General features: G+C 36.7%; 1 protein-coding gene across 5 annotated transcripts in view; it reads right to left on the bottom strand.

Moving 5' to 3' along the window:
- The window catches only part of ntm.L (neurotrimin L homeolog), a 712,676-nt gene that overhangs the window by 115,089 nt on the left and 569,844 nt on the right, over positions 1 to 27,743 (bottom strand). For all 5 annotated transcript variants that reach the window (XM_041568484.1, XM_041568483.1, XM_018224492.2 and 2 more), the window contains 1 exon segment: positions 4,969 to 5,201. In XM_041568484.1, coding sequence (XP_041424418.1) covers positions 4,969 to 5,201 — 233 coding nt within the window.

Below are 27,743 nucleotides of genomic sequence, written 5' to 3' on the forward strand. Positions count from 1 at the left end.
ATAGTGAAGATGCGCTAGCGTTCATTTGTGTCTACTGAAAATTCACTAGTGATCTTGCGCTTAGGTCAATTTGCATAGGGCTGGTAATTTAAAGTTGTATGGAGGTCTTTATTAGAAATGTTGGTGCAAATGCTTTAAGTTAACACTTTGTATTACACATGTCTAGGGCACCTTAATAAAGACAAGTGAATTCATATAATGCCCTACTCATGCGCCTATTGTAAAATTAATGTTCCATATGTTATATAATGTCTGGAGAAAACCGGTTACTCAAAAAAAGTCTAAATTAGGACTTTTGCAGCCAATCCCACTTAAAAAAAGGAAAAGTTGCCAGAGTTTTTTTGAACTTTAATTCATTTCGGCACACAGGATATGATGTCAGTAACAGAAGATTGAGGAAGATCTAGTTTAGAAATTTGCCAAAATGCATTGCAGTATATAGCCAATTTTTTTCACCCATCGGAGTCTATGGGCGTCATTTTTGTGGCGAAACTTTCGTTCATCACTTGTATGATATGATTTCCTGGACCCTTTTTTCAATAGACAGTTTTCAGGTAACAGAGAATCTTTTATATTTTTATTTATTGTGTGCCAATAGGTTGTTCTGAACACCTGGCATGTTGTTTTCTCTTGAGTAAAAAGCAGAGGTACTCTGGCAGCAGATTACTGTCATTCACCTTTATTATAATGTTCAACAGAATATACCTGCATCTCATGAATGCATGACAATCATTAGTATAACCATAAGGTGTTAAATAAACTAAGGACAGGGACTGAAAGGTACTGCTCTGAATAAAAATGAACTAGCTATTGGAGTGCTCTCAGGCTGCAACAATGTCAGATTCCAGTGTTTTGCACAGCTCTAAAGGAGAAGAATGAAGGACAGTAGCAGGCAGGGGGAAAAAGATAAAGGAAGGGATGGTTAGGAAAGAATGATGAAAAAGCAGAGCAACAGCTCTTGGCTGCCCATGGAGATGCATCCTTTTTATTGGCAATCTATTTAAACATGAATTTAGCACAATCTCTTTAAATGCGGATTTAGCAGAATGCAGTTGCATACTTTCCAGGCCTTTCCAATATTAATATGCATCTCTTTCCTCTGTGCTTACCTTATCGTTCCCTCATTCATTTTTTCTGGACAGCTAAGTAAACATAAGTTGTGATAAAATACAACAGAGTTTATATTCCCATAATTCAGATTACAACCTTATGATTATGTCCTAGTAATCTTACACATGTATACTCTATGTATATTTGCTTAAAATTAAAAGAAAATTAAACATTTCCTTTGATTATTACAAGACACAAGCACATAGAACATTGGTGCCCAAGAGGTAGATTGGGATCTATGAGTAGATTCTGAGGTATCGATATAGGCAGAAGAGCATTATCCAACTCCATTAGATAACACTCATTTATTTTTAAAATAAACATTTTTAAATCAATGGCTTAAGTAATATGTGTTGTTAATTTTAAATGCAATGCTATTGGTAGAATGAATTCAGTTAAAAAGAATTCAAGTTAATAACACTTTCCTGACTGTTAAAACCATTTTCCTTTTTTATTAAAGCAGATCGATGGTTCAGTTCATGAGACTTTATTGACTAATGTAGGAACCCATAGGGTTTATAGCACCCATGGCTTTAAATCCCTACACTTTTTTCCTATGTTCTGGCAGAAGCTTATGCATCTAGTTTGGATTATTATCATAAGTATATTATTGGCCCAGAGGTTGATGGATTCAAAAGTGCTTCTGATCATTAACCCTTTAAAACAATAACCAGGGTTGTTGAGTCAAGGTGGTTGACCTTGATGTGTCAATCTCATTAAAAAAAAAAACTGGGCCTAAAGCAAAGTATTGATTATGCCTTTATGTGCAACTGCATAATATATGTATCTTTAATCAATTGTAAGGAAGTGTTATTTGGATTAAAGCTGCCAGACTGCTTCCCTGCATCTGCTCTGTCTCACAGTATTACATCTCTGGGAGTTGGTGAGACTATTTGCTTTTACACACACCAGGGTGCTTTAGTTTGGTGTTGCAGTATACAACTCTGCTCACACTACTTTGTTACCATTAGTAAATGCCGTAGACCCATAGTGTGCAGACTCAAGTTGTTAAAATGTCAGTAAACAAATTCATGCAAGAGGGACCCAATATTATATTGCCTAATATTCAATGTGTTTTGTTGAAACTGTTAGTTTACTGTTTCTCATTGCACGGAGTATGCAATATATTTTCTTGCTTATATATTACAATTGCTAAATATCGACATATTGTATGATTTATTGGCTTTAACATCGGGTTAGTAATCACTGCAGCTGCAGTCCCCAGGGAGTTGTTTGCCCACCAATACCTTCATTATTCAAACCCCAAACATCACCAAATTAGCAGTCTTTTTTGTTAGCACCCCAGTGTGGCCCTGTATATTAGTGCCCAGAAAGGGTTACACAGTATTTCAGTAAAATGAGAACAGGCTTTGGTCCTCACTTATGCCCTCTTCCGTTTTGATAAAATCATCATTCACCTTATGACTGACATACAGCTTGGCACTACATTTAGTAGCATAAGCTTATATATATATCAGAGGCATCAAGAATGCAGCTTCCAATTATATTTTAAGGTTCAGTGATGATTTGGGTGTCTGACTATTCAGGAAAAGGATTTCACATCTTGGTTGAAGCTGTACATCTCTTGATCTCATTGCTATATTGCATTAAAGCTCATGAAATGATGCTCCTAGTACAACACAAAATCATATCTTAAATTGACAGAACAGTGTTCTGATAAACTGCGGGTGCATCTGATTCCACATATGGTAAATATAAATCAGTAAACATAAAGTAGTAATGAAAATGACATGTTCTTCTGTCTCATCCTAATCAGAATATCATTAGCAGGCAGAAACCTGACTGTTTTGTTGAATGGCCAGAGTGTAGGACGGAACATTTAATGGGCCTTAGCTTTGTTAGGCTTTGTAAGTGTGATTCTATTTTTTTCCTAAGCCATTACCTCTGTTTGTAGAAGAAAATTGCACTGTAGATTAAAGAGTTTTAATTTTCAGAGAATATAAGCACTACAGGAAGTTTAAAAATCCTTCAAAACCTTTTCCTTATCTATTTGGGACACATTACAGCCAAGATCAATGCAGCTTTTTTTGTCTGCCCAAATACCCTCAGTCTATATCTCTACCCCCTTCCAACTGAACAGCTCATATGCCAGGCTACAATGACCAGGTAATTAAGCAACAAACAATAGACGAGGAATGGGAGATTAACGCGGCTCGGAATGAAGTGGGAAGTTATTTCCTGCTAACAAAGCCAGTACTGATTGTAATAACAAGCACAATTCAGTAGGATGCATTTGGGGGGAGGGCAAACTGATAAACATGCAGAACACCCCCCGTATTTTCATTATATTATGCGCACTTCTGCTGAAATCTTATATAGCACAAGGTTTCTGACTGCTAATAAGACTTTAACACTGTACTGCCTTACAAAACAACAAGTTCAGTATATAAAAATGTAGAGAATACCTGAACTAGTATGATAAATGATAATGGATGGGCCCAGCCTTTCTGTTCAGTTGGCATGATCTTTATATCAATCAATGCATATGCAAATGTAGTCAATATGATCTGAATTTTGTGTAGGTGCAAAGGGTAACTCTTGTGAAAGCCAGCTCCTACACTGCGTTGTTTATTAGTGAGGGGCATCCTGCAATGGCTTGTATATTTTACACTTTGCACAATGCCAAGCTGCTTGAAAACTGCAGAGCAGCTCTTTGTGCAAGATAAAGAGCGCAGTTTGCAACGCCATCTACTTACTCCTTCACACTCAAATGACAGGGAATTACATAGTGAACGTGTTTTCAACTTCGAGTTAAGTGCAACAATTTCAAAATAGACAATAGCAATTTTTTTAATAAAACAAAAGGCAAAAATATGTTCAGGACAAACTCTACTTATTGAGCTCATGTACACTGTCTCTTTAACATGCCTTGGTCTTCTAACTATATTGTAAAGGTCAATAAGCCCTGTCTAAATAGAAACAAAGCTGCACCAATGTGAGACTTGTCAGCTTTGACTAGTCTAGAAAATATAATGAATGCAAATGCTACTTTACATTGTTGCCCTAATTCAGTTTGCACGATCCAATAGACCCCCTCCCTGTTTGCCCACGACAGGATGTCCCAGAAATAGTTAAAAATGTGCTCCAGCTGGAGCTGATTTCTATTGTATAGATCCCTAATTCTTACCCTTGGGTCCTCAGATGTCAGAATACAATTCCCAGCGACCCAATGGTAAGAAACAGGGATTTGGAGAAGGTTCTGATTAGCCAGAAGTACAGTATGCCCACCTCCAGAATAAGGCAGGGTAAAACATGCAGGAAATGTAAAAGAGAATCCACTTGGCATCCTAACACGAGATATGTGTTTCCACACATCTACATTTTAACTCTTGCATACAGATCATTGCTTATGAAACAGCTCATCTGTAGGGTAAGAATAGTGTTTTTGCTTTCTGATTTGCAAATCATACAAATCTGGTTGAAACTGACAAGCAACAACCTTATTAAATCTGGTGTTTGGAATTGAAATGCAATCTTACCCCCGAAATCAAAGAGGTCTATTCAGTTGTCTACTGGTACACTGCAGCCAAAAAGCATATATATACTGTATGACTAAAAAAATACTACATTTCTATTATATTTGTGTCCAATTCACATTTGTATTCAAAACATGCAGAAATACAAATGCAGCCTTAAAAACATTCATAAAAGATCCGCCTGTCAGTAGGTAATGGTATGAATTTTTTTAATTTCTATACAAGGCTACATTGGCACAGGCTATTTATGAAAAAAGGGCCTTCAGAATTTATTTTACATAACACTGTGCTGCAAGCAATGTATTTTGAAATATCATGTGATAATGGATATATGGCAGATAGATATATATATATAGCCTACCTTGCACAATGAGATGTACACGAGAGGTTTTGGGGTGATTGTCTGTCTGCACAGAGCAGGTGTAGGGTCCCTCATCATAAATGTCCACATTTTGGATCTCAATGCTGTACTGACTCTTTGTGTTGGCCAGAAGCACCACACGGGGGTCTATCGACCACTTGTCATTGCCAGTGTACAAGATGGTACTACGATTTAGCCAGGCCACTCGTGTCACTCTGTTGTCTACTGTGCACCTGCAGGGGGAAAGAAAAGGACAAGATTAATGCTGTGTGCAAGACTGATTTTTATGAAGCTAGTGCTAGTTCTGTAAAACAGTATACCCTTTTATCCAAAGGATGAAACCTTTTATACTGAAAGTTCACTGAATCAATTAAATAGCGATAACAGGTAGAAGTCTTAAGGAGAGGCTGTAAAAAGAATGGCGAGACAGGTACGTCAAGAGAGGAAATCTAAGAACACAAGCAGAATTAAAAGCAATAGAGATAAACAGAAGACAGATAAAATGACAGCCAGATAGTCAGAAAGGACACAAAAATGGGATGGGGAAAAGAGACTGCTACATAAAAGAATGAATGGCCAAATGGTAAACACAGACAGCAGGGATTCAGTAAAGAAGGGGAAGAAAGACAGTGAGGTCAAGAGACAGAAAAATGTTCTGTACATTCCTTGTCCATCTGACTGACATGAACAGCAGATGAAAGATTCATAAAAGAACGGGCAGAAAATTGAGTCTGCAGGGATCAGACTTGGAAGCATGTGACAGCACAGGTGGAGAGGCAATGTTAACAGTGGGGAGCAGTATAACATTTAAATTATCTGATATAAACTTCTTAGCTATAACTCAAAAGGAAAGCTGGCATTTAGAAAAGAATAAACAAGGCAATAAATTAAATGTGCAGCGTTTTGTGTTTTTTTATCAATGGTCCCCCTCTCTGACGGGGTCTATTCAGTGAAGTCTGATGGGGAACTACATTTAATTTCCAGGTGAAAAAAGCCACTTCCTAGCAGAGAACTGACTAAGCTCTTATCTCCTATCCAAACATGGCAAAGAAAATAAAAAAATGGCTGCTTCGTATGCGATTTGGTTTCAGCTCTGAAATTCTGTGTAATAAGCATTTTTAATGCAGCGTAGGCAAATTTGCAGAGTTACTTTTTCCTTTAAGTATTCAAAGAGCTTAAAGCTTGCAAATTGATCAGAATAACATGCTCTGAAATCTCACCTCCCTCAGGTAGGCGAGAGAAAGATCAGTTCAGTGAAGGCCATGCTGACTTCATATCTTTCCAGATGTTCTATTCTATTACAAAAAGAATGTGGCAATTTAACTTGAATGTCATATTTTGTTATAGAAATGCTGAAACTATCTTAGGCTTGTTTCAATTGCTGTAAGTTAAAGATTAAATATCATGAGAAACATCATGAATAGTGTGATTCTATAAGCGGTTTATGGGCTTCATCTTTTTTCTTTCTGCTGATGGAACTTCTAGCCTGCTGCTGTTGTGCACTACAATAATATAAGCCAATCAACAGATGCCTGGAAAAACAGCTTCCTGTTCTTGCTGCAACTTGTTCCTCTAGACATAGCAACCCATAGAATTCAATAATAATCAAATCATGGAAGCCTTGATAGCCAGTGCATGTGTTGCAGTTCATCACTATGAACTAACATAGCGATTAATGATGCATGGTTTCATGGGCACAAACATATTTTTACAAAGTGATCTGGTTTGAAAGCCACTTTGCCCCCTATTTTTTTGCAAGTGCATCTTTAACATAAGTATAGATAAGGGTAGGTGTGACACATTATGCACTTTTAGGGCAGAGACACACACTGCTATTTGGGTAAATTAGTCGGCCAGCGGCAAATTGCTTCTAAATTGCGACTAATCTCCCCTAATTGCCTTCACGCCGGCAGGCCCGGATTTGTGGAAAGGCCACCTAGGCCCGGGCCTAGGGCGGCAGGATTTTAGGGGGGGCGGCATGCTGCCCAACCACACCCACATTGGTTTTATAACACTGGGGATGCGCTGGAGATACAATCATTTATTAAATTTCCCATGTGCTTTTCACCATTGCTCCAGTCCAGATGATGAAAATGTGCATGAATAAAGGGGAGGGGAAGTGCCGACGAACGGCAGTGGGCCTAGGGGTGCCCACTATGTACATCCGGCCCTGCATGCCGGCGAGAATTTAAATCTCCGGCATAATGGCACTCAGTTCCCGTGAGGCAACTTCTGACGACTTCGGAAAGTGAAGCATTCCGAGTGCCAGCGATTTACATTCTAGCCGGTGGAAAGGCAATTCGTCGAGATTAGACACCTGAAGAAGAAGCAATTTGTCGCTGGCCTACTAATCTCCCGAAATAGCAGATTGTGTCTCTGCCCTTATAGCAAATTCATTTGATGAAAGGACTCTGGCAAAAGTTCTTTAAAATATGGATAGGAGTACACTGAAAATTAAGTTCTAAAAGTTGTAGCCAGAGATTTAATTAATGTGTCTGATTCTACATTTAGAATGAAAGTCCCACAGAACTAAATTTTGCCCACTCCCAGTTCATATGCCTCTTTTATATACGGATGGCAATGCTCTGTGCATGCTAAACCACTATCGGGGGAATGTAATAAAAGTCGGTAACGGAAAAACTATTCGCAATGTGAAAAGTTATGCCTTTGTGTGAACAAATTTTGCTGTGCCAAATTTAATATTGCTTTTGCGAACCCGGAAACAGTGGAAGGCTTTTTGTGTATTTTATAGTTTGCGCCAATTAGTGCAATTAATGTAATAAAACTTCTTACTGAAAAAGTCGTTGCTCCAAAAGAGCGCAATTAAAATTCGCAATGTGCAATTAAAATTCACAAACCAATAACAGTTTAAGGAACAATATTACATTGTGAGATGTGAATTGTTATTCTTATTGTTGTGAATTGTTTTGCTCTTTGCGACTTTTATAAGTAATATGTGTAATAGGTGTATAAGTAATATGAAGAAAAAGATCACACATACAGATTCCCACACTCACCGTGGGTATATCACTCTCCCATATCAAACTCTTCAAGAAGATATTAAATAAACTGAAGCTGCAAAGCACAGGAAACTGTTTATAAAAACATTTTATCTAAATATAATTTTGAATACAATTATAGATTATCATCATATTTTTTTTTTCATTTTTAAGAATATATAGTAAGGGGCCGATTCACTAACTTCGAGTGAAGGATTCGAAGTAAAAAAACTTCGAATTTCGAAGTGTTTTTTTGGGCTAATTCGACCATCGAATGGGCTACTTCGACCTTCGACTACGACTTCGAATCAAAGGATTCGAAGTAAAAATCGTTCGACTATTCGACCATTCGATAGTCGAAGTACTGTCTCTTTAAAAAAAACTTCAACCCCCTAGTTCGCCATCTAAAAGCTAACGAAGTCAATGTTAGCCTATGGGGAAGGTCCCCATAGGCTTGGCTAACTTTTTTTGATCGAAGGATATTCCTTCGATAGTTGGATTTAAATCCTTCGATCGTTCGATCGTACTACTGTAGCTGCGCTAAATCCTTCGACTTCGAATATCGAAGTCGAAGGATTTCAATTCCCAGTCGAATATCGAGGGTTAATTAACCCTCGATATTCGACCCTTAGTGAATCAGCCCCTAAATGTGTGTGTCTTGAAGACTTCTTTAGTGTTATATATCAAATTTACTGAAAGACAGTACTGACCTACTTAAAAAATCTGAAAGACGTCTATGGGACACAGTGGTCATTTCACTATGCTTTTTTGAGATAAACCATGTTTTTTGTATTATCTCTTCCACTATGTAATTCACTCAATTTTCTGTCTGGCCCCTGGACCTGTTTTATAATTATCAAATTAATTATTTTACTTTGCTTAGCTAATGCCTGCCAGATCCAAAACGCCAGTATCATCGAATTTCTGTCCCTCCTGAGATCCAGACTGAAGGCAACAGATAATCTCTCCTTCTGGAAAGATGTCTGTAAACAAAACAGACTCTGCTAGTATTTGTCACAGAAATAAGCAAAGGGAATATGGAGTCCCTATTGCCCGGTTCTCTGCCAGATTCTTCTCTCTCTCATTTGCATAACTATTAAGCCCTGAAACAATGACTGATCAAAGGAGTTTGCATCTGCAATGTTTTCACAGAATATAGAAACACACAAAGGGCAGAATATTGAGGCTACGACCTACTCTAAAATTACTAGAACATTTTATCATGGCTATTTGCATCTGGAAAAAAATACCCCCCATCCATAAAAAATAGCTTGCAGCACATTTCTCTGTGTTTTGCCAGTACTTCATAAATACTAGTTATGGGTGAATGACAGCCCCTGCGAGCTTCTGCTAAAAACCCTCTTGGAGCTTTCACTTGTTTCCATGTCACTACCATAAACTTAGTGAGAGAAACGTATTGGGAAGAAAGTGCCAGCTTGGGAGATATAGAACTACTAACTAAGAAAAGCTTAACACAACTCTGCAGGGAGCTACATTGGATATGAGGTGAGATAAAGTAAAATAAGACTATTTGGAAGCAAGAATCGGGGTTTATTGTGTGTGCAAATAGGAAAGTGCTCAGCAGTATCCGATAAAAACTTCCAACTCGCTTCTTCTTAAACTCTTTCTACAGAATGACAAATACCTCCTGTGCTTTGAATGAATACAGTACAAATCCTCTTGTTAAAATCTAGTACTCTTAGATATAAAAAAATATGACCATGAACAGTATGAGAAATAGAGCCCCGTTATTTGCCAGATGGTAACAGAAAATATAACTGGGTCAGAACACTAAAAACCTGCTGCCTGTAACCGGCTTTGCTGCAAAAGGGCTTGTCTTTTTAATTTATGCATATAAATGATTGTACAGGTATGGGATCCGTTATCTGGAAATCCATTATCCAGAAAGCTCCAAATTACGGTAAGGCTGTCTCACATTGACTCCATTTTATCTAAATAATTCAAACTTTTAAAAAATGATGTCCTTTTTCTCTGTAACAATAAAATAGTACCTTGTATATTTAATCCTCATTGGAAGCAAAACCAGCCGATTAGATTTGTTTCAGATTACATTATTTTCTAGTTTACTTAAGGTATGAAGATCCAAACTACGGAAAGACCCATTATCCAGAAACCTCTAGGTCCCGTGCATTCTGGACAACAGGTCCCATACTTGTATAACCTTCCAAAGTTCTCTCATTGCCTGACAAGCACCAAGAAACACCCACATACTGTATATCTGGAATTACTAAACTATAAGTACCAATCTTCAACTGTCTACTACCTCTAGCTGTGCTAGTGGGAAATTAATCTGACTGCACGTTTATTTTTATTATATCTATAGATGACATCAAAATAAGCCAACACTCACGTTACAAAAAAAACCAAAGTGCCTAGTTGCAGTCATAAAATATAGAATAATCGAACAACATTGTCTGCACTCTCAGGTCTTGAAAAGTAAAGTTATTTAATAAAAAGAACTGACGTTTTGGCTAGCACTCTAGCCTTTATCAAACTTTGATAGCCGAAATGTCACTTCTTTTTAATAAATAACTTTTTCACATAAAGAAAAAAATGTAAATACATTTGCAGATGAATCACTGCTGCATTGTCTTACTTGGTTCCATGTTATGTAAATCTAATGGACCTTTACCTCAACAAAACCATAAAAATCCAAGGGTAAAACAGGTCCTAAGGCAATGTTGGCTCTAAGGAACAGAGTCAAAAATCAAATAAGCATGAAAAAGAGGGGCGGAAGGAAAAAGAACTTAAAATATGCAAGTGGAATTGATATAATAAAGACTTGAGAAAGTTTGAAATAGAATATAACAATGATAGAAATATAAAAGCATATAATAGAGAAATGTAATGGGCAATGAAACATAATGAGAAGCGAGCAAGAGGGGAGAAAAAAAAGGAATGAAGGTTTGCTATCACAAAAAAAGGCCCTCACAGGAACCTCTAATGACTGAAATGCAGATTAAAGAACATTTCTGCATTCAATCACTATAATGCATAATCCTGCTTTATTAACCAGTTCCCATCTGGAAGGTTATTCACTATTATGTTCTGCATCAATGCTGAAAAAAGCCTTCAAGGTTAAACCTTCGGAGTAATGGTTCAATACCCTGTTCCATGTAAGTAGCGTGTCATACATTAATATAATGAACTAGTTCCTTTGTTTGAAAGATAAGAAATGATTTGGTGCATAAGGCTTCCAGGGAGTTCTTTAGGATGTCTGAGCATAGGAAGTCATTGTGAAGCCTCTGGCACTCAATGGGTTTAAACATATTTCATGTTCCAGCCACATTATGGTTTCCACAAAAACTCTGTGAATCCAATTTAAGAACAGATTACCTCCCCTCACTTACTTCATTTGAAGCAATTACATGTTAATTTTCATTGGAACTCACCTAATGCATACCAATCACAGCTTCCACCTTCTTAGAATATTTTAAGAATGCTTGGCTGTGGCAGAATGTGCTTTTAACCCTTTGCCCCAAAAGGCGTTTCACATTTTGCATGTGATGGGCTGTATCCATTACTGAAAGAAGCTTCACACTGCATAAAGAATATGAGACAAGTACGGTGCATATCCCATGCAACCACTGTTTGGAAATTGGGACAAAACATGTTATTATGAGGATGACTTTTTAGGGATGCAGTGATACCAATGATAAGGTTTAGGATTTGGAATGATTTGTATTTGGCCAAATCTTTAGTGGAAACATATATGAAGCCATAATGCCATGTGACTTTGACGCACTGGACAACTGAAGGTGACAATTTATTTTTGGATGATGCTTTTTTCAGATTATGTTCAGTATTTGGTCAAAGCTTTGTGGAGGATTTGAGTTTTTGTGGAAATGTGTAAATATGAAAATTATGGATACACAACATCACTACTTCACTATATAACTCAAACTCCTTGTATTTCTTATCTAACTATATCCTCTAGATGACATTGGCTCGGTACACGCATCTTTGCTGTAGGCCAACACGTGTTCAATATCACTGCAAATAAAATAGTAAAAATGCATTTTTTTCTTTCTGTTCTGCATTAACTTTGATCTAGGGGCCGATTCACTAAGGGTCGAATATCGAGGGTTAATTAACCCTCGATATTCGACTAGGAATTAAAATCCTTCGACTTGGAATATCGACCTTCGAATCGAACTATTCGAACTAAAAATCGTTTGAATATTCGACCATTCGATAATCGAAGTACTGTCTCTTTAAAAATTTCTTCGACCCCCCCTAGTTCGCCACCTAAAACCTACCGAGGTCAATGTTAGCCTATGGGGAAGGTCCCCATAGGCTTTCCAAGGTTTTTCTGATCGAAGGATAATCCTTCGATCGATGGATTAAAATCCTTCGAATCATTCGATTATAAGGATTTAATCGTTTGATCGAACGATTATTTCTTTGATCGTTCGATCAAACGAATTGCGCTAAATCCTTCGACTTCGTTATTCGAAGTCAAAGGATTTCAATTCGGCATTTGAATATCGAGGGTTAATTAACCCTCAATATTCGACCCTAGGTAAATGTGCCCCTTAAAGTTAAATATGTCTTGGTGGGTTTTTTTGTTATATACTAACACATTTTTAAAAGAAAAATTTTGACATTACTGGTCCTTTAAGGAGGTTATTTATTAATCTCCGAATGCCAAAAACCTGAAAAATTTGTGTTTTTTACCATAATATCCGCATTTTTAGTGGGGAAAAGAAACCCACAAATTTTCGGTATTTATTATACTCCGAGGATGAAAAAAGTCTGAATACAAAAATCCGGTATTTCAGAACTGCCAAGTTTGCATATAAGTCAATGGGAGAAATCCCAAAGATATCTTGATCTGCACTGGGTTTCATGCAAGAATCCAAAGATTTTGTGGTTTTCGGACAAAAATCATTTTTTTTTGTTTTTGAGTGGAAAATCCAAAAAAATTCATACTATTAGTTTTTTTTTTTACGGTTTGGGTTTTTTTCCCGCACCGGAAATTTTCGGGAAAATGTATTGATTAAATAAGGGGAGAAATTCCGTGCGGATTTGGTCAGAGTAGTTTTCAGAAAATAATGAGATAAATTCGGACTTTGATAAATGGGCCTCTAAATGTTAGATTTATATTTTACAGATAATGCAATTTCCATTCAGTTTGATACAGTAGTTCTACCCGCTCTCTAAGCTTTTAAAATATTACAAATGAAAAACAAAGGGATTATCCTGATTTAGCTACAGGCATTTAGAACTATAACCATACAAAATAAAGTTACAGGTTATAGGGTATCTTTATTGATTCAATGGTCTACCTATAGTATGTGGATTGTATTAAGGGGCAGATTTACTAAGCTCGAGTGAATGTTCGAAATTCAAAAACGTCGAATTTCGAAGTAAATTTTTGGGTACTTCGACCATCGAATAGGCTATATTCAACCATTCCACTTCGATTCGAGCGATTCGAAGTAAAAATCGTTTGACTATTCGACCATTTGATAATAGAAGTACTGTCTCTTTAAAAAAAAAGTTAGTAAACCCTTAGTAAATCTGCCCCTAAGTGCTCATTAAGGATCAGCGGGGCAGGGAACATAGTGTAAGTGAAAAAAAGAAACAGATGGAGGATGCCATGTTTTTCATACTTTGCACCCTGCTCCACCTTGAGTAACTTTGGGTCATTCAGCTTCAGAATGGAGTGCAAGAAGCTATGCTTCTTCTGAAGAATACAAGTACATTGTAAACATTTTGAGGGAAAAGCTGGAGGAGGAATCATTTACCTGGTGGCATTCCTTAACTTGCAGGTCTGCATGGCACACAAATTTGTTTTTGTTTTTTTTTATGAGGATTAGCTGTACATACAGATAGACTTGTGATGAACTGTGACCTAGTAGATCTAAGCTTAGCTACATTTTTATACACTAAATAAATGCTGTTTGCAAAGTGCCTAGTACTTCGCTCTCTCATTTCAATGAACATTTATATATTTATAAATCTACAAATTGAAGCTTTATTTAAAAATGTCATAACAAAATCTTAGTACAAATCTCTGTTTGCAACTACAATGCCCTTTTTTATTTGTGTTCTAGCTGCAAATGGGCACTGGAAGCTTTTAACACATTAAGCCAGACATCAATTCATAACAAGTCACTGCCAAAGAATATGAAAGCATTTATAACTCAGCAGTGGATATACTCAATGACCAAAGCTTAGAGTCTGTTTAGCTCATATTGTGAAAGGAACAATAATCTGCATGTCTAATAAAGTGGAAATAGATTCCAACTGCTATTGTGCCATAGGTGAAATTGTGCCCAGGTTTTCTCTGAGCGATGGCAGAATAAAAAAGTATAATATCAATGAGATTTATTTGAAAAATAGGACATTTGTGCAAAATAATGAGAAAAAATAGAAAGTAGGCATTTTGAAGTACTACCTACAGGGTAAAATTCATTCACTTTGTTTTTACTACATTTTTCAATTGCAATGGAAAAATTACAGAAACATAATAGTCAACATAGTTGTCAGTAAATGTTACCAGTTGACTACCTGCCAAAGTCTAGTAAAGCTGGAGCAAACTTTGCACCTAATATTCCTTAATCCCCCCCCCATATTATTTGCTAACATATTGCTCTGACTAAGGATATGAAGAGGATTTGACAAGAACAAAATGCATAAATTTAGTATGTATGTTTATCATCTTTCAAAAAATGGTCCATGACAGTTGAATTGTAAATATTTATCTAAACCCCCAATGGTAACAATAGACACCTTGTGCTTCTGATGACATGGATAATTGTGCATGTACTGTATCGATCGATGCTTCAGGAGGCATCAGCTATACTAAGAGTATATTTGGCCATAGACGCACAGATAATATGATACAAAACTAATGTTCCTCGATATTCGGTGTTTGTATGGTGGGAAGTGAGCCGACCAATATCGGCAGAAGACTTGGATATCGGTCAGCTCGTCGATCGGGCTAGACGGAACATTTTTTAAGGCAGCCGGACATCATCCATTGTTAGTGCTGAATTGTCTGATACAGGTAGAATTCTATTGGTTCTACCTATATATCTGAGTCTGACAATTAAGCTATACACGTGTGTATTGAAACGAATGATCTTTCTTGAAAAGATCTTTTCCAAGAAAGATCATAATTGTTACTTCTATGGCCACCTTAAGGTGCTGAGAGTTAAGGACATAACAATATTCACACTCACAAACATTGCCTGTGAATTTAGATATTCAACACCAGTCAAACTGACTGAATTCAAGAGGACTTTTCTGAACAGAACCTATTTCACAGGTATACATTCTGACAGATTTGTCAGTGGTATTAAAATATATATTTGAATATTTTCCTTTAAAGTAACTTTTTTTTAAAAAAAAGGCATAAGCTACACAAATATTTCAGAGAAGACCTGCTGAATGAAAAGATCTTAATACAACTGACCCCTAAAATACTGAGCTGGGGTACTTAAATGCTTTCTTGCTCTATATGTGCTTAGATCATTCAGGACAGAAAAGCTTTCTAACTTCAATTCTCTAACACTGCTTCCTAGTCCGCTTTGAGAGCTGAAGGTTGCCAACCACACAAAAGGTCACCACAAGCTGTGACATACCTCATTAAAGGAATAATCTAGGACTACATGAGAACTCAGTTCACGTAACATATTATCCAAGCTCTCTCTAAACCGATGTTATGTCAAATGTTATATCTAATGCAAAGCAATAGACACACAGGGGTTTGGAAACAAAAACAAATACCCTTGGAGGTGTAAAAGGGACAAACTTTTGCAGTATATTTTGCAACGAATTAAGCATATTATCAACAAATCATTACAGATGTACACCACATGTAGCCAGCTGAAGTTTCCAGGAACCTTGCTGCTTGAAGAAAAAATCTTATCTTATGACTTTATTAACATTACCATAACCATACAGTCAATACATTGGGTGTACACTTATCAAGTTAATTATTTGGACAATCCCTACAAACATTAAAGAACAGTTATCAAGTTAGACACTTGTTCTTGACCCCCACATAATAGCACAGTGTATAGATACATTGGTTAGATTTTTTTTTTCATTTAGTTCAGTCCATATAAACAATTTTCTTAAAATTCTTTTTTTTTGTTTGTCTTACAAAACTAGACTACAGTCTACACTGTATCCATCAATGAACACAAAGCATTGCTTTTTTTCTACTTTTCTACTTCACTCCTCTGAGCGTTTAATTTCCTTTATTTCAAAGCAATGTTAGATTGATTAATGTTACTTTCATAGAAACAATAAGTCTAGGCTGTGAAAGACACGGTCACTTCCAGTAGTCAGCAGGAGTTTCTACACATTATTACACAGACTAATAAATAAGGTTTTTTGTAGCACAGAAAGATGGAATTCTATAAACAGAAATACATCCAGAAATGCTTTTTTATACTCCTCATGGTGCACTAAATATTGCACAGTGAATGCTTCATTATTTTTATCCTGTGATTTCTCAGCATTTTATCACCTCCACTTATGTGTGGAGAAGAACTGTACTGCAACAGTTTATCTGGAACATTCACTGGAGAGAAAATGCTTGTTAGTTATCAAGGTGACCTTCCAAAAAATGCACGCTGGACCAGCTGATAAAATGGTACTGTGTCTGCGCACTATCTACATAATTTGCTGCCAAGCTCCATCATTACTCTAGCTGTCTAACTTACAAACACAGCCTCAAAGTCCATATATTTCGGAAAAATCTGTCTCCAAATAAAATATCAAGCAATTATATCTCAACCAACTTTTCAGTGTAACCCTATCAAGTAGCAGGTCTCACACAAATCAAATGTGTACTATTACACTTTCTATATACCACAGTAAAGAAGGACCCACATTGATAGTGGTCTAAAATTTCATTTTTAAACACAGATTTTAAATCCATCTATTGCCTTCAAGGCCGTTCCTGGGACCTAGAATAATTGAATTACTTTTACTGATGTCCTAGCATTGCTGTTATATACCAAAATTAGGATATGCATGCATTATCTTTGTTAAATGGAATAGGATACAACTTTACGTGTATTATATGTTAGTGTATCTGTGATTATCAAATCTGTTTTTAGTAGGACAAAGTTACAATAATGACTTATTCAGTGTTGTAAATCAATTTTAATTCAGAAGGTCTCCCACAGCCAAACATTAGGGGGCAGATTTATCAAAGGTCGAGGTAAAGTTTCGAAGTGAAAAACTTCGAATTTCGAGCTATTTTTTGAGTGCTTCGACTAGGGAATAGTCATACTTCGATTCAAATTTGAAAAAAGTTTGAAATTCGAAGGTCGAATTTTTTTGAAGTACTGTCTCTTTAATACTTCGACTTTGACCATTCGCCACCTAAAAGCTGCCGAAGTGCCGTTTTAGCCAATGGGGGACCTCCTACGACCTATATGGAGGCAATTGGGGGATTTTGGGATGATCGAAGGTCGAAAAACTTCGAAGAACGATTGAAGTACAATGGTGCGATTCGAAGTAGGCCGAATTTGGCCCACTTCAACCTCCATTCCATTGGTCTTTATGAATTCGAAGTTCAAAGTTTTTTTTTAACTTCAACCTTTGATAAATATGCCCCTGAAAACAATACATTAAAAATAAAACTCATTTATGCAATGGGAATAAATTGCTTGATAGAAATGCCTACATAATTATATATTTCCAAATTACATGATGACTAAGCAAGATTGGATGACCAATTGAAAATGCATAGGGACAGGAGCTCCAAGTATTCTGGAGGCTTCAAACAATGCCAAGATTATTCAAGCCCAATTCAATCATTTCTTATTCTACACATACTGTAAATAAACACAACTCATTCAAAAGTCACTTAAAGAGTAGTTTACCTGTAGCTTAACATTTAGTATAGTGTAGACAATGATATTCTAAGACCATATGCATTTGGTCTACATTTTTCTTTTCTTTTTTTTTCAATCTTATTATTTAGCTTTTTCTGCAGCAGCTCTCCAGTGGAATTTCAACAGCTATCTTTTTGCAAGGGTCCAATTCACCTTATCAACTAGGCAGTTATTTGAATGAGAGACTGGAATATAAATAGAAGAGGGGCTGAATAAAAATATGAGTACTCAAAAAATACAAAGAAGGTATAAGTTCTGTTATCAGGACACTTACGACACGGGGTTGTCAAGATAAGGGCTCTTTCTATAGCTTGGATCTCCTTTCCTTAATTCTACTACAGGGGATCCCATGAATGTAACATTAATATTCTCACTTTACAGTGCAATGTTTTTTGGCTGTCAGGGTCAGTGATTCCAATATTTCAAAATCTAAACGAAAATAAAAAGGAGAGTAGGTGAAAGGTGGCCAAGCATAGACCACATACAATACTTTAAGCTAAAGCGCCCATTTAAGTGCAACATAAGTGACTTATATAAATGTCAGAATCAAGCTATGCAAATAAAGCCAAAGAGAAGGGTCTGAAATGCTTCTACTAATGCATTATAATTATACTCGTAATCAAATTCCATTTTCCCTGATTTTAATGTTATGATTCTTTAAAAATGATTAAACATGCCGTGCCTCTTAAAGAGATTGTATATAGCTCTTTCTGGTGATTTCTTTTTGGTGATTTTCATCTTTTTGCGAAGAGGCTGCTAAGGCAAAAACCTATGATTTAAGTACCTTGATTATATTTGTTCCAAATTTAGTGATTCATTTTGGAATTTGTTTGAAGCTTGTTTTAATTACACTTTTCTAAAACTATTGATACTATTTGTCCAAGCATCAGCAAATAAAATTATTTATGATTGTGGCAGCAAGGACAATAGTGCCAACGCTTTGAGGACCAGCACAGGCTCTATAGGCACCAATATTTCTATAGAATACATTAGCGCAGTGATCCCCAACCAGTAGCTCGTGAGCAACATGTTGCTCTCCAACCCCTTGGATGTTGCTCCCATTGGCTTCAAAGCAGGAGCTTATTTTTGAATTCCAGGCTTGGAGGCAAGTTTTGGTTGTATAAAAACCATGTGCACTGCCAAACAGAGCCTCAGTGTAGGCTGTCAGTCCACATAGGGGCTACCAAATGGCCAATCACAGCACTATTTGGCACCCCAATAACATTTTTCATGCTTGTGTTGCTCCCCAACTCTTTTTTCTTCTGAATGTTGCTCACGGGTTCAAAAGGTTGGGGATCCCTGCATTAGCGCATCTTTGGATTTCTGCAAAATTTAAACTTTGAAGGCGATTTAAGACAATGCAATTTATCAGCCTTCACTCTGCACCTAGAAAGTGCTCCTGTTAACCCTGTATACTGGTCTGGTCTCTTAAAACTTTTGGCCTGTCCCTGACTGATTACTGTCTACCCTCACCTCCCAAAAGGCTGTATTTGAAGTGATTTTGGTGTCATGTAAAGCTACTAAAATAAACATGCACTTTTGTTCACAAGTGAAGTTACACTTTATTTTTCTGCTGACGACATACTGGTTGGGAGATAACAGAATATCCCCACTTGTGCCCCATACTTTTTGTTTTTGGTACACTGTTTACCCTGACCTAATGTCTGAACTTGAACTTGTTTAATCTCCCTTTACCTTGCCTTAGAATTTTGCTAATCTATTTGTGTGTATCATGATCTACAATGTTGTCTTGTCTGCCTGTTAACCCCACATATGCGAGTGCTTACCTACTGTACCTGCTTTGTTTTACCTGCCAAAAATAAAGCTGGTTTCTGTCTCAAACATCTGTCCTTCCTATGTCCCAGTTCAGCTTCCTAACTGGGATGAATTAACTCTGTCACTAAATGTTGCCATAAATGGCACCACTGCCTCTTATCTCTGTCTTCACTAGCCATTGCTAGTTTTGTCACATTACATGCACTCTACATTATTTCACAAGCATAAGAAGTGATAACATCATATGACCTTTTGATAAATTACTACAGTGTAGAATAGCAGGGCCGGGTATATAATAAGTGCACTGTATTGCTCCAGTTCTTATAACACTATAAAGTTGCATAGTATACGATAATTTTGAGAAATAAAGCTGTCACATTTATTTATTCAGCAGCTGGCTAGGCAATAATCAAATAAATACAATCAAATGTTATACATGATTTTGTTTGGATAATATGTGAAACAAGATTTTCTGCTAAATGCCAATTCAAACATATAAGGTGGTTAAATCTTTTTAACCTAATGTAATATTACTACTTCATGTCTGTGGTTATATATATTACTAATGGAGAGAGAATGCAGAGTGCAAGCTGGGAGCTGTTATTGGAACTGATTAAGTGAAAACCAAAAAAGTATTTCCTATGAAACATGCTTATCACAGTTGTTTTACAAAATACCTTGATGTTATATGGCACTAACCATATCCTCTCCTAGGGGTTTCACAAAATGAAATCACCTTATCACCAATTTAAAACAAAAAGAGGATGGTTGTTTTGAGACTGATATTTTACGTCTCCCTTACCTTATTGGTTCATTCTTTTATTAGCATATGCTAATAGCTGTGATGATCACAATATGAAATGAGCAGTAAAACTGAATCATCAAAGAATAAAAATGTATTCTCTCTTCAGAGAATCCAAATATATATATATATATATATATATATATATATATATATATATATATATATATATATATATAGTTAAACAACAAAATGCAAGTAAAACAAACCTTATCATGCCAGAATTGGAATAAATGTATGAAAAAGTCCACACAAATATTTTTTGAAGTCCCTGTCTGTTTTAATGTTAATCTTTTGTGGTCATCTAACTTTACATCCTTTTAACCCCCTTTGGGTGGCTGCTACCAGTTAACTTCTAGTTTTGTGAGCCAGATCACAGAAACAAATGGCTTAATTGTTAATGCATGCAAATATACCAGTCCTGGCTGCGACAGCTTCTAAAAAGTTAATTGAAACAATATAATGTCCCCCCCCCCTGTGGGGAATATTTCCCAGAAGATACAAGGAGAAGAAACTGAAAAAGAAACTGCTATTTTCCAAGGCACATCTAAGGTATTCAGATGAGCTGCCACTTTTATTCTTGCAGAACAAGTCAAGTCTATTGTTACAATTTGGTATCCCAAACCCAGAACAAACCCCAAGGTCCTAGTCATGGCTCAGTCTTCTGCTTATAACAACCACCTTTTGCTTCGGGAGGAGTCCTCCACTACTCGGGTGCATCCAAGTCTTAGTGTGAGAGGACTAGGGAGAGAGTTTTGGGCAGGCAAGAGAACTGCTAGTTGTATGGTAATGAAGAACAAGAAGCATAGTTGGGGTCACAGTCCAGGTCAAACCAAACAGGATAGGCAGTACAGATTCAGAAAGCAATAGAATAGTCAATGTCACAGGCTGGTTCAAAAGACATCAATATAGAAGTACCAGGCAGGAGTTCAAGAGAGTAGTCAAAACGGGCAATGGGCAGGAAAGACTAGATGAAAAGTCAGGAACAGGCAGGGTCAGTAAAACACAACAGAAAGCACCCAGGAACTTGAGCAAATATTCATTGCCCAATGTAAAGGTCTTTTCTGAAGGCCCCTTTCAATATTTGAATTTCACGCTGCAGCCCGATGACTTCACAGCCAGCCCCACGTAAAATCCGGATCCGCCACATGCCAGTCTTTTAGTGTAGAGCGTGCATCGACGCGCAAGAAAGAGGACGTCCCACTAGACCACCAGGTACTCTCTTTACATCCATCACATCAATATTCCAGCCAACATCCCCACCCCAACAACATTTTTGTGGGAGGGTTGAATAAAACATTTTACACCCCTAATCAACCAACCTGAAGTTTGTTGGGTTTCTCAGAAATTCAGAAAGTCACACTAAAATCTATGCTAATAATGGGTGAGATGTTCAAAAGAAAAACTACCACCTTCTCTGCTTTTTGCTTTCCTACAATCTGTGTCTGCGTCTGGGACCTTTTGGGCTTGTGCTTTTATATAGTCGTGAAATTCCTCAGGGCCTTCTAATATCCATATATTTTACAACAGGGAATTACCTTATTCCTTACATTTTTCTCAGTACAAAAAAAAAAAAAAACACGTATGACCTTTAAGATCAATAAAAGTAAAGTGTAAAAAGAATGTCACAGAATAAGTTTAATATCAGAATAAAAATGACCAAACAATATATTTTGTTAGTTTAGGTAGGCAACACAATGAGAAGAATAGGCCAAGTTTAAAGAAATTAATACTGAATTACTACTTAATTGTCCTCTTGTTTCTTTAAACGCTGGTTGTGTTCTGCCATTGTCCTTCATTTGTTCTGCTCCTTTAAAGGACCACCACACACACATATCTATAAGATTTTTCTCAATGTGATATCTCTGTCCTCTGGCCTCAATATCATTAACTTTTCCCTGAAAGCTCACCTGTTCTGCCCTATAACTTCTCTACTAGTTCTATGCTCGGTAGAACAGATAAGATAGTTAAGATCTCCACTTTATCTCTGTTCGATTCTCCAGAAGTATATTATTGCTTGGCATTCATCCCCATCTCCCTGTTATAGAGATCTGTGAAATAAATAGGCTATATATAAATAAATAATACTAATAAATAAAAGGATAATGCAAACTATCTGCAAAAGATTAATTAGGCGATACAAAGCATCAGTATTCTGATCTGGTAGAAGGCAGCACACCACACTGATTGATTTTCTATTAATTATAATTTTGTTTCTGTTTATTTAACTCCATAGCCTTCAGCCCTCAACCCCAATATACACTAATGTTTGGTGGCTGGGCACTCATGAGCCCATGACTAAGCACCCTGAAGGGTGTGAAACGCGTAGGGTGGATGGAGATGAAGCTTTATTTTTAATTTTTCTACCAATAAATTTATCTTTTAACTGAGCATCTTTGGTCTTGTGGATCTGTTTGAGTGCCAGTCAGCCCTGCTTCTTTGTCTTCTTCTGTACCGCTCCCTGAAGCTGGGGGTCTGGGGCTGGTGCACCCGGACCACTTTCACTGTTTGGTGAGTTACCTTACAATAAATTCTGGAGCACCTTGTTGTCCTCTAACCATTTGACTTCTATTATAATCACATGTTCCTTATGGAATACTTGCTTCTTAGTTTACCCAGAGTTCTTCCTTTATCCTTTAAGATTCAACAAACGCCTGGAAAACCTTTAGAACTGGGATATTAGTAAATCCAACTAATTATAGTAGTTGCATTAAAAATTAATAAAATCTATAAGAAAAACTATAAGGTAAGCTAAAATTGATATGGAAAAGGATATTGCAGCAAGCAGTAAAACGATTCCAAAAATATTTTTTAAATATGTTAATAGTAAAAAAAATTAAGCAGGAAGGGGTGGGACCTTTAGTATCAGAGGGGGGTCAGCTGGTTGATGAAAACAAAATAAAAGCGCAGATTCTGAACTCATATTTTCGTCTGTCTACACAAATGAGGAACCAGTTTATGAAGGTTTTCTTCTTAATAGTCCCAATTCTAGTAATACAACTAATGATGCATGGTTCAAATATGAGGAAATTTCAAAGGGACTAGAACTTGTTAAGAGTAACAAAGGTCCGGGGCCAGATGGTATTCATCACAGGGTACTTAGCGAGCTTAGCTCTGTGATTGCCAAACCTCTTTACTTAATTTTTCAGGATTCATTGAAGTCTGGCATAGTGCCGAGAGACTGGTGAATTGCTAATGTGGTGCCTCTATTCAAAAAAGGATCCCGTTCTCAGTCTCAAAACTATAGGCCAGTTAGTCTGACGTCAGTGGTAGGAAAGCTTTTCTAAGGGTTAATAAAGGATAAGATACTGGACCTTATAGCAAATCACAATACTATGAGTGTGTGCCAGCACGGTTTTATGCGCAATAGATCTTGCCAGACTAACTTAATTTCTTTTTATGAGAAGGTAAGCAGGGATCTAATTCTGGGGTGGCAGTGGATGTGATTTACTTAGACTTTGCTAAAGCATTTGATACAGTGCGACAAAAAAGGTTACTGGTTAAAGTAAGGAATGTTGGCCTGGAACATAGTATTTGTACCTGGATAGAGAACTGGCTAAAAGATAGACTACAAAGAGTGGTGGTAAATGGAACATTTTCTAATTGGACAAGTGGAGTACCACAGGGCTCTGTACTAGGTCCCTTGCTTTTCAAATTGTTTATTAATGACCTGGAGGTGGTCATTGAAAGTACTGTTTCTATTTTTGCAGATGATACTAAATTGTGCAGAACTATTGGTTCCATGCAGGATGCTGCAACTTTGCAGAGTGATTTGTCTAAGTTGGGAAACTGGGCAGCAAACTCGAAAATGAGGTTCAATGTTGATAAATGCAAGGTTATGCACTTTGGCAAAAATAATATAAATGCAAGTTATACACTTAATGGTGTATTGGGAGTTTCCTTAAATGAGAAGGCTCTAGGGGTTTTTGTAGATAACAAGTTTTCTTATTCTGGGCAGTGTCATTCTGTTCTGTCTTGCATAAAAAAGGGCATTAACTCAAGAGATGAAAACATAACTATGCCTCTTTATAGGTCCCTGGTGAGGCCTTGAGTATGCAGTGCAGTTTTGGACTCCAGTCCTTAAGAGGGATATAAATGAGCTGTAGAGAGTGCACAACGTGCAAATAAATTGGTTAGCGGGATGGAACACTTAAATTATGAGGGTAGACTGTCAAGGTTGGGGTTGTTTTATCTGGAAAAAAGGTGCTTGCGAGGGGACATGATTACACTTTACAAGTACATTAGAGGACATTATAGACAAATAGCAGGGGACCTTTTTACCCATAAAGTGGATCACCGTACCAGAGGCCACCCCTTTAAACTATAAGAAACAAAATTTCATTTGAAGCAATGTAGGCGGTTCTTCACAGTCAGGACTGTGAGGTTGTGGAAGGCACTGCAGGTTTAAGTTGTGATGGCTGATTCAGTTAATGCCTTTAAGAATGGCTTGGGTGAGTTTTTGGACAGACAAAATATCAAAGGCTATTGTGATACTAAACTCTATAGTTAGTATAGATATGGGTATATAGAATTTATATGAAAGTAGGGAGGGGTGTGTGTATGGATGCTGAGGTGTTGAACTTGATGGACTTTGTCTATTTTCAACCCTATTTAACAATGTAACTAACTATGTAACTATTTTGGTCAGTTTACTAAACATGAAAATAGCACATATGAATTTTCACAGTTGACACTATGGCTGCTGCAAAATAAGCATCCGGTATGTGTATTACGGTATGTGCTATACGACCACCTAACAGTAGGGAGACCCTATCAAACCATATATTTTCTGAAAGTACACATTCTTACAAATCCAAAATGGCTAAATATGTCTTTATATGGCAAATTACCAAAGGGTTATCAAAGGGTTCTACTGAACATTTTGATGCTGTATATGCATAGATTTAGCAAACTATGTGGTGTACAAAGTCCCCCAAATGAAAACAGCACATATGAATTTTCACATTTGACACTCTGGATGTTGCCATATGGTGCAATATAAGCCCCCGGTGTGTATTATGTGCCATAAGACACCTCCTAACAGTAGGGATACCCTAGTAAACCATATTGTATATTTTCCAAAAGTACACATTCTGACAGCCAAAATTGGTAAATACATATTTCTACAGCAAACTACCAAAATGCAAGGCCATGCAAACATAACTTTTTTTTGATGAAATTTCTAAAAATCATCACAAAGCTTGCACTTTACCCATTATATACCTCAGATTTCATAATGTACCAGCAAAGAACATCTTACATAAGCATGCCAGGGGTCTATTGAACACTTTGATGCCCAATATCCATAGATTTACAAAACTATGTGGCGTACAGAGATGCCAAAATTGATATATAGCAGACAAAATTTCCATTGGTAAAAACTAAAAACAAAGCAGAATACAATAAAATCACTAAAATCCATGCTTTTTTCTCACCTAGTGTAATCAGCAGTCACAATCGCAGTCTGATTATTTTGGGTTGGCCAATTAATTTTTACGGACAGAAACAAGCGAACAACAGCTACACTGAAAATGCAATAAAATAGCTAAAAATGCAATAAAATTGTTAAAAATGCACTGAAATCACCAAAATTGTAATATAAGCACCAAAATAACATACAAAATGTATTGTGCAGTACTGTTAGTGAAAACACTATTTGCAATGGCAATAAAACAATTTGTCAGGCATAAACAAAAACAACATGATGCAGTAAAAAAAAAATACAAAATTGTTTAAGTGTGTATGTGTGTACATTTGCAAATTGCATGTTATATGAGTGTGTACAAGTATGTGTGAGTGCAGTAATGTTTAAAAGCCCCCTGATCCCCCAAAAATGTCAGTGTGTGTAGGTGTGCATTAGAGTAAAAAACAAAGTACAGAATGGCAAATCTATCCTATTTTATATTTTACAGCAAGGATGTATCCACTAGAGACTCTCTAACTATACTCTATTTTAAAACTGACAATCCTATAGTTTTAAAATATCCTGTTGCTCTGGTGATTTTTCTTAAAAAAAATAAATAAAAAGCAAATACATATTCCCCTTTCAACTTATGATAGGAATGTTATCATGATATTTGTAAATTCTGCTGCGGTTGCACGACACATAAGAGAACTGAAGCCAGAGCCCATCCTTGCGCCATGCTGTTTTTGTGGATAGAGTAAATAAGCATCTTGTGCTTAGGAACAAGTGGCCCTTGTTTGCCTCTTTCTGCATATTTTTATTCTTGAGTCTTCTTTAGACTGGCATTTCGATATATGGCAAACCAGGCTGTTAGTGTCCCTTCTTTTATTCTAAATGGTTAATGTTTTCTATGCCTTCTGTTGTTCACCTTAATTTATTTTCTTATTCTCTAAAACATATAAATTCACCCAGCCCCATACAAGGGCTACTACATTCTCAAGATTTTGTCATGCACGTTTTTCCCCTTTCTTTTTGGTTGTCTCCATGGAAACAACAAGAAAAGAAGGGAAAGAAAGAGAGGGAGAAAGAAAAAAGGAATGCAGCTGCATCAACCCCTTCAGTGCCTGATTTAATCTACAGTATACATTTAATATACAATACCACCTAACAAGTACAAAAAAATTAGAAAAGATTTGTGTAGAGTGTTCCTGATAACTTTTGCCTTGGAAAATAATGCTCCTCCATATATAAACTTCCAAATAGTGATTTATGAAGGGATGAGGGAGAGCCTAGCTCTTGAACCTAAAAAGGGTAGGAGATAGAATTCCAGATGTAAAAACGATGACTCTGATCATGCTGGCTTTTAGGAGATTTCAGGCAGTCTACATGTAATGCCAGAAGCTTTTCTGACTTTCATTCTAGTCATAATAAATACTTACAACTATATTTTGACAAACATTGGGAGCTGTGTCCTATACACCCCCCCCCCCCTTGTTTTTTGGGACTAAAACTTGCACCTCACTCCTTTTATAATTTCACACCAGATGTTGAATTCAGCACAAGAGGTTCCACATAAGGGTCAAACCATATTGTTAAACATCTCACAAGTGCAAAAATGGTTAACAAGACTCCATTCAGCTGCAGCCATTGGCAAATACTGATGGATGAGGCGATTTTATTTTTCACAGATCCTTTGCTCTAGATTCTATAGCCAGAACAAGAGAGGCATAGGCATTAATGCACAAGGGACCAGTCACATTATAAAGTCTTAAAAGAGACAGGTAGCATAGCAGAGGTTCTACTCGGTCTAAATGAGAGAGGGCAAGTTTGTCTTGTAAGTTAACAAGCACAGCATGATTCATTTCTAAACTATTCTTTAGATCAAGGTTCTGTACTTTTTTTGATCCTCA

Source organism: Xenopus laevis, chromosome 7L (assembly GCF_017654675.1).
Source record: "Xenopus laevis strain J_2021 chromosome 7L, Xenopus_laevis_v10.1, whole genome shotgun sequence".
NCBI lineage: Eukaryota > Metazoa > Chordata > Amphibia > Anura > Pipidae > Xenopus > Xenopus laevis.